The 12757-nt window shown below is 41.0% G+C and overlaps 1 protein-coding gene across 17 annotated transcripts in view; it reads right to left on the bottom strand.

The window, feature by feature from the left end:
• Positions 1-12757, bottom strand: part of celf5a (cugbp, Elav-like family member 5a) — a 189221-nt gene that overhangs the window by 33005 nt on the left and 143459 nt on the right. For 7 of the 17 annotated variants that reach the window (XM_051375527.1, XM_051375516.1, XM_051375521.1 and 4 more), the window contains exons 4-6: positions 10700-10828; positions 7374-7453; positions 1752-1814 (exon numbers count right to left, since the gene is read on the bottom strand). In XM_051375527.1, coding sequence (XP_051231487.1) covers positions 1752-1814; positions 7374-7453; positions 10700-10828 — 272 coding nt within the window. The remainder of the gene's footprint in view (positions 1-1751; positions 1815-7373; positions 7454-10699; positions 10829-12757) is intronic. The other 10 variants (XM_051375528.1, XM_051375523.1, XM_051375524.1 and 7 more) reach the window with 3 other exon arrangements.

Genomic DNA, 12757 nt, shown 5'->3' with positions numbered 1-12757 from the left:
ACCCGTAAAAAAGGCTCATCTATAGCCAATGTTTGGGTTTTTCTGGGCTACTGTAGAAACATGGCAGTTCACCATGGCAGACTGCATGGAAGGCGACTCACAGCGTCTGTAGATAAAAACAGCTCATTCTAAGGTAATGAAAAAATATATTCAATATTCAGGTGATTATCACTAATGAAAACATACCTATGAATATTATATTCTATTTCTGCCAACAGATTCTCCTTAATGTTTCACACTGGACCTTTAAGAGACAGCCACTAACAAACGGCTCAGAAAGTCCAATAAAAGAGCATGAAGAATGTTATTGGTTATTATTTCTGATTTCTTAGTATGCCGTGTTCATTAGCAACAACAACCGCTGTTAACATCAATATCAAGTGAGCTCCTCTAATTGCATGTCAGGTTTTTTTGGGGGGCTTTCTAGACACAACATCATTGCACATTTGTATTATTGCACGATGATAGAATCGTGCCTCCTTATTTTGTGGCTGGCATACATAAACATGAACCCTACAGAGATATGTGAAGAATAAAAAGATTCTAGTTATTGAATGAGCACCTCTGTGTTTCTGTCTAGCAGATGTGCAGACAGAAAACATCCGTTCCTTCAATCAGTGTTTAACATATGTATAAAGTCACTTGGGACAAAGCAGCCTCGCTGTGCATGACATAAATACTTGATATTTCCCCCCGCTTACCCCCTCTGGTACAGTACATACATGTAACCTTGGTGCTCCTTCCCACAGTTAAGGTTAAAAGATCTGCAATGTACAATAATTTGAAATGAAAGTGTTTTCAAAGCTTTTTAGGGCAATTTCTCTCATTCTATCCTCTTTCTGTTTTAGCCTCCCTCTTCGTTTTTGTGGCTCAGGCTATTCGTCCCATTATCAACACTATTACATCTTTCTGCAGGCCAATAATGAAACAGCAGGTGTGTCTGCCACACACCCTTCATTAAGAATCTTCAAATGATTTAGCGCTACAGTTGACCTTTTGTGTGCTCCGCCTCTCCTCCCCTCTGCGCCCCCAAACTGGCCAATCGATCCACATAAAAGGCCGAAATATTACTCTGATCTGACAGTGTAGAAAGGTTGTGTGTCAGTCATGATAAGAGCCCCCCTGAAATTGATGCAAGATTGTCAATAACAGTGGTGACTGGGGAAGTGCCTGAATTGAAGGTTGGGGGTTAGGCCTTTCAAAGTGCTAAAGGGGGTATTTCTAGATTTGGTTGGATCTGGGTGAAACCTGACTTGTGCTGGACTATAGACAAGCAGTTATAAATGGAAACTGTAATGCAAGCCATATTATTATTAATAATTCATTAAAGTTTTTATTTTAGTTTGTTTGCATTTTTCCCTGACTGAGGTCCCAGGAGTTCTGTTAATAAAGACATCTTTGGATAGCAATAGATGTTTAAAGACAGGCACTGGATCTTTCAACTGTAGCATATGGATTTTATTCTCTCCCTCTCCCTTTCTCCCCACTTTTCTCAATATTCCCCCGAGCCCTGTCCTCCTGGCTTGTTCACTGGTTGAATCACAGGTTTGAAGGATTGTAGGTGAGTGGCCAGTTGGTTAGTTGGCTGTCTGACTAAATGGCTGATTGTCTAGTTAGTTGAGTGATTGACTGACTGACAGGCTAGTTGGCTAGATGGTTGGCTAACTGGCTGACAGACTAATTGTCAGACTGTCAAGCTGGCTGACAACTGTACTCTGGCAAGCTGAGTGACTAATTGTTTTGCTTCTTACTGTATGTTCAATCCTGCCGCACTGGAACACCATATTTTCCTGGTCACTGAGATCCGTGTATGACTGCACAACAAACAGGATAGAAACAAGATGTTGAACAACATAATCTTTCTGTTTCTCTGCCTTTCAATATATCATATATTAAGAGAACGCTTAGTCAGTTCAAGGTTAACTAACACACAGTTGCAGATTTAGGGTTTGTCTGTTGTGTCTGTCCAGCTTTTTAGTATCTGCATCATTAACTTTATTATGAGGTTTAACTTTGGGAGAGTCCAGGACAGGGCAGAGCAGGACCAGAATACAGAGGAGATGTGCTAGTACATTGAATATTTTAACTCCCTCTCTCAGTTAAGCTATTAAAGGCCTACCCTCTTTGGTAATGAGAGCTGCATGTTCCTGCTCTGCTTCTATAATTTTTGGGGAAGGCTGAGTTTCATAATCTGAGGATACGAAGTTGGAACACTGCAGTCAACCTCTTTTCCAACTAGTACTAGACTGGAGTGTGTCTGCTTGAATAATAGAAACATGGTCTATTGTGAATTGACCTGTCTGGTTGTATAAGAGGCCTTGTGCCATTCTCTTTCATACTCGTGCATGTATGTCCCACTCTCTGCAAAGCTTTTTTCAAGGAGCTCTATACACTGACTCTGCCCTCCTACTGGTTCTCCTCAGGACACCTGAATCGTATGGCTTGTTGGCCAAGCATCTGCTGCCACATTTGTTTATCTCCCAGGTTTGCCCAGTTAGGCCTGTCAGGATATCAGTGAGCAAAATCTCCATTGCTATAAAGAGAGGAGGATGAAGTGTGAAGTAAAAGTCTCATTAAATTTTTAAGCTGCCAAGTGTGAGCAGAATCCCCCCACCAGGCGACTCCCAGCTGCCTAGAGAGCCACTGAAGGAAGGGGAGTTAAACAGGGGGGATAAAACAGGCACCACAGAGATTCAGAACCAAAAGGAAAGTCTGCCTCTTTAAAGTTCCCTCTCATTGCAGCAGAGGCTTGGTGTCTATCCAAGCTACGCACCCAGCTATACATTCCACACTTTTTTAACTTTAAACCAATGCCGGCGTGCATTAGTGCAGGGAAAGCAGGAAGACTGATCATGTGTCCTGTAGTGGTATATAGCTCTATTGGTTTCAAGTGTCACATGGTGAAGGCCTTAATGGTGTCCAGTCTGCGCGGGTTAGTCACACTATGATTCAGTGCTAGCACGAAAACAAAAATTAAGAAATACATCCCGTCTTTCTGATAAACATGATTTCATCATCCTTACAATGGATCATTTTTCATCACTGTGAGTAAAATAAAACCTGCCTCTTTTTAATCAGAATGTATGGCCGTAACATATGGCATCGTATTCCATCCACATTGCTCACCATAGATTAAACAACTATTATATATTCAAGACCTTATGCCTTAATATTAAAAATTCCTTTGACCGTGTTCTTTAGGGAACCCCCCTTCATAAAAATGAGTGCTACATGTGCTGCTCATCAACTGTTTGACATGTTTATTTTCAGATATATGATGAGTTTCACATACCTACATATATAATAGATCTCCCTCAGCCACATTGAGAATTTGAAATTTGAGTTATTTATTGTGTCCCCACTGAGCTATATCAACACTGCATATACAGTTAGCTGCTGCAGTATATAGCATACGATTTATGACCTTAGGATGATACTATTGTACTAATAAGGCATTACCGCTCATGGAAGCATAAAAATACACATTCTTTTTTAGCTTGGTAGAATAATGAATGACTATAATCTATTAGGTGATTAGAATGTAATTTGTTTGGGTAGAAATACTTGTGGGGGAAATGACAGGTCCTCAACAATAAACACTAACTTAAAAATATAAAGGCAGAACGTTGTTTAATGAGTTGTAACACAAAGATGCATCATCCTTGTGAAATACTGACTTATTAAAACTCTGCATCTCATTGAATACACAATGAGACCATTACTGTTTTCTGACTTAAACCAGCATTTATGTATTGTAATATCTGCTGTTTGTTGCCTTTCTACTAATTTTATTATTATTTGAGGCAGTGACATAGTGATCTATACATTAAAACTATGTGTCTTGTTGAGTATCAAATCCTGGAACTCATGCACACTTGCATGTGTCTGAAGTAATAGAGAAAATCCAGCAACGGGGGAATCACATTTAAATGCTTTTTTAACCCTCTATTCTCTTCACTCTCAATCATCCAGCTCTCTCTTCTATGGAAACTTTACCTCATTTGCTTTCCTTTGTTCTTCTCTTATTCTTCCATCATCCTGCTCCTGTGTTTCTATCTCAGTCCCTGTGTCAACTGAAACAGCCTCAAACCCAGGCTGAGCTGACGCGGATACGGAGTGAAAAAATCAGCACGGCTCTAAGGACCTGACCCACACACCCTTCGTCTCGGTGTAATTCTGTCCCGGGACTTACTTCCTACACGGCCCTGCTGAATCCCAGCAATTTGCTCTACAGCTCTAGCGTTTAAATGTTTAATTGAGCCACTCATATCCTGAACTGTGGCAGGGTGTGTGTGTGTATGTGTGAAAGCCAAAGGAGGCTGAGGGATGGTGGTGGTGTGTATGGGAAGCGGAGGTCTGCATACTTGAAATATGACGGGCTAGGGTGTGATGGAGATCCAGCCAAGGTCTTATATGTGACCTGCTGATGCACTCCTATAATTCATACACTTAGACTATCTTGGTATCATCGTTCATAGAATGACATAATGTCGTAGTTTGCTATTGGCAGATCATTTTTCATTTGGTGTCTGTCAAAAATATACAGAGATGAATGCGTGGATGTATACATGCTCCCATACATGTATGCAGACATGTACAAGTATATTTTTGCATGCACTGACCATCATATATGTATACGCATATATACTCACCACATACATGCAACACACTCCATGGAGATTTTTTTCTTTTCTTCCCAACTCACACATACAATACATACAAAATGCCCACTCTCCCTCTACATGAATAACACAAATGTATTCAGCTCAAGTCCGCCGAGCTGGAAAATAAGATCAGTCAGGGAGCCTTTGACCCTAGCCTGTGGCTGTACGAGCATGTGACAGTGAAACAGAGAGAGGAGCAATATAGAAAGAGTATGTATGTGTGTGTGTGTGCTCATGTAAATGTGCTAGCCACAAAGTGCTTCTGTTTGTTGATGTTTATGTATGCACACACATGCATTCATGTGTGCGTGTGTGTGCAAACTGATAAACTCTAAGAAGCCAGTCTTCATGCTTTGGGGGATTGGCAGTAGATCTATCAAACTGTTGTAGTTAGTCGCAGTGTTAATATTCGGTGCACTTCAGCACCTCAGATAGTGATGCTATTGGCTGGGCTTGATTCATGGTCATTTATCTGAGTCTTCTAAGCAGCCATGGCCTTGGTGTGGCAGCAAAAAGGCACACCCTTGTACATTAAGGGTGTAACAGCGTGTGTATTCGTCCAGAACTGTTCGGTACAGGACTTTCAGTTTAGTGTCCGACTGCCTCAGTTCAGTACACCCTGTAACCCAAACACTGACAGTCAGATGATCCTACTAGTTGCATTTGCGGAACAAAATTTCTTTACCTAGAAACGTTTTGCCATGCACCACTTGTTGTCCATCACCTATAGCACAAGACAAAATCTGACTGTCAGCTGCAGATGTGGACCGTGCCAAAGTAATATCTAATGCTATGAAGGTGTTTATCGCTATATTATATGGCCATACTTGGTTGTAAATACAGGTCTTAAGCTTATGGGGCTTGAGCCCAGCTAAAATGTGGCTTCACATGTGCATTTTAATCAGTCTGTTGTGCCTACCCTGTATAAATGAGTGCAAGGGGCAGTTGTTCAGGAATTATCAACGGGTCAGAGTGTTACGATGGATCATTAATGACATTTTCGTTATTAATTATATTGACAATATGCCAGTATTTGAATGCATTACGTGTTTCAGAAGAATTGAACAGACTAATGAGCTACAAATTACAAAAATATTATTTTCAGTTGTTGTTGTTTTTTCCCCCCTGCTGTACCAAAAATTTTGCTACATACTGAACTCTGAATTTGGTGTACCATTGTACACCTATTATATACACTGGCTCAGTTTGTCTTAGTTCCTTAGAAAGACTCATCATTCCTATTAGCCCTAGAGAAATAGGAATGAGGCGATGGCTTATAACAATGGATGCCCTTTACAAGTTCAGTATGTATCCTGAATTGTAGCCTTCAGTCTTCTTCTTTTGTTTTCTCTGAATTCTTTTTGCAGCTGTGACTCAACTGCAATCAACATGTACTCAAATGGACACAGGATGTATGGTCCAAGGTTTTTCCAGGATCTTTGCTACACTGATGGACACTTTGCTCTGAATAGCACCGTCCTGCTGAGGCGTAATGGTCCACTGGTGGTCCGCTAATCTCTGCAAGGCAGGCACACTGTGCCCTCTCCTCCAGCAGCCACAGGATATGAGATGCTGATCAGATTTCTATAATCAATTTACCAGTGCAGGAGGTATAAATCCTGTCCATTCACTCATTCTCCCTTTGCTCCCTCCTCTCTCTGCCTCTCACTCTCTCTCTAACTCTTCCTCCCCTTCTTTCTGCCCCCTGCTTATAGTTAGATGAATAATTCAGTAGCCAATGTGGTGAAAGGTGGAGTAAACAAGTCTATTGCCTAATATCCCGAGAGGCTGCCAAAGAGAGACGAGTGAGGGCAGAGAGCTAGCAGAGATAGGGGGATGGAGCAACAGAGAAGGAGGGTATCTATGTAGAATGGACATCCAGAGTCTTTCCTCATGACCTGCAGTCATTTGCACTTAGATTGACTCTAAGGTTGCACCCAAATGGCACAGCTGGCTTCCAGTGCTTCTCTTTGCTTTCCTCTCTTCAGCCACACATTGGCAACCATTAATAATAAAATCATACAGTGAAACACAACATCTGTGAGATAGGGTGGTAGAGAGTTCAGGGTCCTTGCTTCTCTAAGGCAAGAGTTCCCGAAACAAAAATGAGGATAAAAGCAGAGTATACTTCAAGCAACTGTATAATATAGGACGTGACTCTCTGTCCGCTCGCCGGATGTCACGGAGAATAACTCTATTCAGGTTTGGAGTGCAGAGTAAGTAGCTTTTATTTTGACACCATCAGGTATACAGGGACCATGCCTAAACACAAGACACATACAAATGAGCAATACAGCTTCTGCGTTCATAGTAAATCCAATACAGAAAGAATTCAGAGGACATGGTATGCTTACATAACGAGGAAATGTAATCTCACACTGGAGTTATATTCACTGATTATGCAAGCAGAACTACTGATTGATGACTCACCCAAAATTCAATTATCATTCTAAACAGTTTTATCTGGAAATTAGATTTGGGTTTTTAAAAAAGTACCATGTTAATTAAAGAGACAGAAGGTTATTTCTGGCCGTATCTGTTTTTAAAGCTGGAACATTTGTGAGGATGGTTACACTTTCTACACGCTGATTAAAACCTGCATACAATTGTGATTGGTGGTCCTTGTGTGCTTGTTGTGTATGTGATGGATGCTGCGTGGTGTGTGTGTGTTTCTGCGGTTTTATAAGTAAGAAAGAGAGCTGTACTTACTGGCATGGTCTGGCTGCCATGGAGGGCACTGATTGCTGACTGAGCCTCAGTATGTGTGGAGAACTTGACAAAGGCGCAACCTGGAAGAGAGAACAGATGCACAACACACACACGCAGGCACACACACATAGGTACACACACACACACACACACACACACATACAGTACATACAGTAAATGTAATCAATTGAGTGAGTTTACAAGCTTACGGTATATTAATAAAGGATGTTGAATTATATTTGACACCACAGAAATCACTGTGCAGTGAGAGGCTCTCATTGCACAGCAGGCTGCCCCACTCCGGGCATTAGGCAGGCAGACAAGCAGGCAGAAGCTGCAGGCTAAAGATTGCACTGATGAAGCAGAAAAGCATGCTATTTAGCACCACATGCCTGTCTGTGCATATTAAATACTAGCTAAACTGGCTAAACTTTTCTGTTTGAAATGTTTTCAAACAGAAAACCACTCAATTCGAGAACTCAGTGCAGTTTATTGTTCCCACGACAGGATGTTCTCATCAATTTTTGTGAATATGAAGATGCCTGTCAAAAGGCCAGAAAACCACAGAACCAAAATTCTCTAGCGCTAATGTTCTTGAGGAATATTAGGAGGGGTAGATAAAGTGAAAACACGTGGATGATAGCTTTTGTGGATTGCAAAGTGAGCTGTGGCACATTAATTATTAAATTATTAAACTAAAGTATGCCTCCCCCCCCTTTAGAACCGGAAAACTTGGAACATATTTCACAAATTGATTCAAAGCAGTACACTTTGTCTCCTTAAGAAGAGATTCTCATTCTCAGCACTGTGGCACTAACTGCTTGTGTTTATATTAAAATATCAATTATACTTCCATCTATCCATTTATTTTTTCATCAAGGTGTTTTTTATGGGACGCACTGCATGGGTTGAAGGCATGAGATCACAGGTACAAATGATCAATCAATCACAGAGCTAACAAATGAACACACATTCTCAATGATACGTGTGTACAGATTATACAGTGCCCAATACACTGCTATGCGTGACTCTGGAGTGAGTTTATCAAAGTTGAAGAGGGCAGAAGAAAACCAAATGAATAACAACAACAAAAAAAACCTAAACTCTCAACACAGAAATGTGTGAGGACTGAACCTGGGTCTGTTGGAGCAAGGCAGCAGTGCTAACTACTGAGCCACCATGTCCTCTCATAATTATACCCTATTTCACCTAATTTCATTTCATTTTAAGTTTCTTTTCTATTCTTATTTAATCTTTCACACTTTATTCTTCTTATCATCTATCCTGCTTGACCCAGCCACCCTGCCATTCTTCTCCTTCTTAATGGGCTTACCCCTGTGGACACCAGCCAATCAAGATGCCCATTCAGCTGTCAAACCACTAACCCCTATTGAGATATGAAGAGAAAGGAGCTAGAGCTTTTCATGACCTGTACAAGGACTTTGCTACAGTAGTACAAACTATATGACATTATAAGTATGCATTTAACCCTGAGTATACTTTGTAAGCATGTATTGCCTCTACCTGAAATAACAGGAGTGTTAATGTGAAACTGAAAATCAAATCAAGAGATCATAAAATATTCTTAACCTATTAATCAATTATTAATTACTTAAACTCAAAGAATATTGTTGCATATAATTCTGTACAAATAGGATTGTGTTATGGTTATGTGCCAAACAGGTCTGTTTTTGTCAGCAAAAGGCAAACTAAATGTATATATCACAAACTAATACAGACAAGCCATTAAAGATATGATATAATATGATAGTAATGTATGAAGTCCGTTTTTTTTTAACTAGAGCCGACTAGAGCATAAATATTGCAGAGCCACAAGAGGAATGCAACTTCTAATAGCAGAAGAATAGAAGTTTAAAAGCTCTGTTAGTGTAAGTGTAAGTTCGTTATGCAGAATGACGCATTTCAAAATCAGAACAGTACCTATCATTGTATTGTAACAATTAGTATTGACGCATTCATATGTAAACATCACTTTAAGCTATTAAAGGTGGGGCTTATTTAAATTTTTCACAAGGGGTTTTAAACTGGTTATCAAATAATCAATTTAATACTGATGCCTCTATATGACCTACATAAGCAAACCAGACCATCACAACCGGGTTGGATTTGAAATCATAAATAAATAATATTAATAAGTAGGTGTCATATACATATAGTTTAGTAAAAAGTACATTATTTGTCTCTCACATATAGCATGTATAAAGTAGCATAAAATGGAGATACTCAAGTAAAGTACAAATACCTCAAAATTGTATTAAAGCACAGTACTCGAATAAATGTACATTCCACCACTGGCAACTTCCCTTGACTGCCCCCTTCCTCACAGTGGGGACACTTGAATTGTTTTGACATCCATCTTTCCCTTCTCCTCCTCCTAACCCACTGCAGAGTAAGAGTGCTCTGGCTTCAAGCCCCTTTAAATATAATTCCACAACAATTTCCATAAGCGCCGGCTGGGGAATAGGCTTTAGAGACATGAAGAACCACTAGTCCCTTTGCTCTTTGCTGCATGTCAGAGGGAATTGATGTCTCCAAAAGTTTTTGGCTGTCTTAAAAAGGCCTGCAAGATATCAACATTACAGTGCCCAAGTTACAGTAAGGGGCCTGCAGTACTGTACATCCATAGGAAAATATGCTTTAGGTTAATACCCAGTGACAAAAAGGAAATCACGGCTTTGTAATGTAGAAGATATATGCTGAGGAAGAGTTTGTGACGGCACAGTCAGCATTTTAAAATTACTGGCATTTTTTTAATTGTTGCTATATTTTATGGGATTACAAATACATAACATAGGGTATCTTGTTTAGCTGGTGGTGACCGTGCAAGTAGAGAGTCTTGGTTTTATTATCTGATATTTGGATTTTATCACAGATTATCCCTATATCTATTCAAAACTGTTTTCAGACAAAGAAGAAAATACATTATTATCCCCTTTAAAATGTTAAAAAACTTCAATTTGTGAGTGTCTACTGCCACAAAAAATGACAATAATTTCTCCGTAAACTGAACAAAAGGAGAAAGTCAAACCAACTAATTATCCACTTAACGTCTCTCATAGTCCCTAATTATGAGAGTCAGACATCAATCAAAGAGTATTTAATACATTCGGCTTAACTTTTTTGTCACTGCCTGCAGCCGACTACCACATCATACAGTGCAGCGTAACAATGTTTGTAATTACGTGAAAATCTGGTGCATATGTCAAATATATTTGCCATAATCCAGCTGACGTAGACACTAACACACACTGTCACTTCTTTGCCAGTGACCTAAATAATGCTGACAACTGTATCATGGCTCCTACCTTTGCTGTTTCCGTCAGGACCTCTTAGGACCGTGCACTCCTCGATGACTCCGTAGGGTTCAAAGAGGCGGTAAACATCCTCCTCGGTCTGTTGTTTGTTTAGCATCCCAACAAACAACTTCCTGTCTTCTGGAACAAACAATGAGACAAAAGGTTAAATTATAACTTTGACCTCAATTATGAAACCAATTTGAGAACATAACAGTGGTGAAACCTCATCATTGTTGGGTGGAACAGGCGCGAACACAGACAAACAATATGTTCACAGAGTCTTGGTACTGTACAGTGGGGTGACTGTCCAGTTTATTTAGCGCTGGTCTTTTCTAAGACTGATCATTTTAATCTCTACTACAACTGGGTTTAGTCCCATATGAGCACATATACTGTAGCTGTTGGGGGTAAGTGAGTGGTCAGGGGCTAGAGGGAAGAGCAATGGGAAGACTAATGAAGAGGTCTAACACACAGACACACACACACACACACACACACACACACACACACAGAGGCACAGAGACCCAAGACAATGAGCAAGTCTTTGGTCCTTTAAAAGCACCAGGGGCTCCAGGCAGCTCCAACCTCCTACACAGCACACTGTACTGGCTGGAAACTCGCACACTCTCCTTCTCTTTTACCCATTCTCTCCCTTGGTCTCTCTCTCTCTCACTTTCTTCTCTATTCATCTCTCTCTCTGCTCTCTTTTCTGCTTTTCTTTTTCGTCGCTGATTCTACATTTTTCCCCCTCGTTCTTTTTCAACTGCCTGCCTCCCTCCCTTCCTCTTTATCTCTCTCTTACTCTACTAATTGCTGCTGATCCAGTGTTTTTTGGGTAGCCAGAGAAATATTTCAGTATGCTCTTCAGTGAACAATGGCGTGTCTCTCTTGCGAGCAACGAAGGCTGGGAGACATGCCATGAATAACGCTGACTTTTCAATAGATAGCCTGTATGCTATTGAGTCCTGTTAAATGCTGTGGGATCTGATCTTTACCTTGACCTGACACACTGTGTTTACTGATGTACTCTGGCCTTGTATGATTAATGCTACAATGCAGTGTGTCTGTGCTGGCAGCAGAAGCACTAAAAACCTTCCCTTTATACAGATTGTTTCTCCAACTCTGACCTGTGAAGTCACAGTGGAGAGACTGAGTGAGAGACAGGACTAGCGGCCGCTGCTGTGAAGAGGTTGAGAGCGGTATAAATCGCTGCCAGAGGTATTGCACAGTGTCAGGGTGACCTGTGACGACTACCGAGTGTGTCGTGTTGCTGTCGTTCCCTGACCCAGACACAAGCCGATACCCACATTCCTGCAGCGGGCACGGCAGTGAGTGTATGTGGACACAGGGCCCAGCTACGGTTTCAGCACTCAGCACCACCAATGATGCACCTTTAAAATAATCACCCGTGTCAGAGCGTTGTCTAGGGAGGGGCGTCCCTTGTGCTGGCTCCTTATTGCAAGTGGCAGGATCAGAGGCTATGTATCAAAATGGAAGTGATGCAATGTGACATCTGTCAGGGTGGATTGGAGAGCATTTATCTGCAAAAAAAGGAAAGCCCTGAACTGGAAAATGAAAGGCCAAGATGGTCCTTCCTTTTGCTGGAGGGAGAATATAAATTCTGAGGTTGGATGAGTGGAAGAAGGGGGGGAGGGGTGGGGCTGCACAAATTTCCCTGAATGCCGCCAGAACACATCTCATACACGCTTGTGTATACAGCTGGAGAGCCACACACAGCAGACAGGACCACCCATTCAAACGTTGCGTTCCTCTTGCCCCTACGTTGCTTGTAACTCCCTTCTTCAAGTAGATGAAGGGGATCTGACAAGTTTTAAATGAATGCATGACCTTTATCAATTTCATATGAGCAATTCCATATGAGCTGCACTCAGGCGATCGCACTATGCACAGCTCGCATGTGGCATGACTTAAAATACGACACGGCATCCCTCGCTCAGCTGCAAGATTGCTAACTGGCCACGTCACCTCCACCTGAATGGAATAATATTTATTTGACTTCAAGTGTAACAGGATCATTGGCCACTATATATCACATTCCTGCGTAAT

Source organism: Dicentrarchus labrax, unplaced genomic scaffold (assembly GCF_905237075.1).
Source record: "Dicentrarchus labrax unplaced genomic scaffold, dlabrax2021, whole genome shotgun sequence".
In the NCBI taxonomy this organism is placed as follows: Eukaryota; Metazoa; Chordata; class Actinopteri; family Moronidae; genus Dicentrarchus; species Dicentrarchus labrax.
This window is presented reverse-complemented; position numbering and strand designations above follow the sequence as displayed.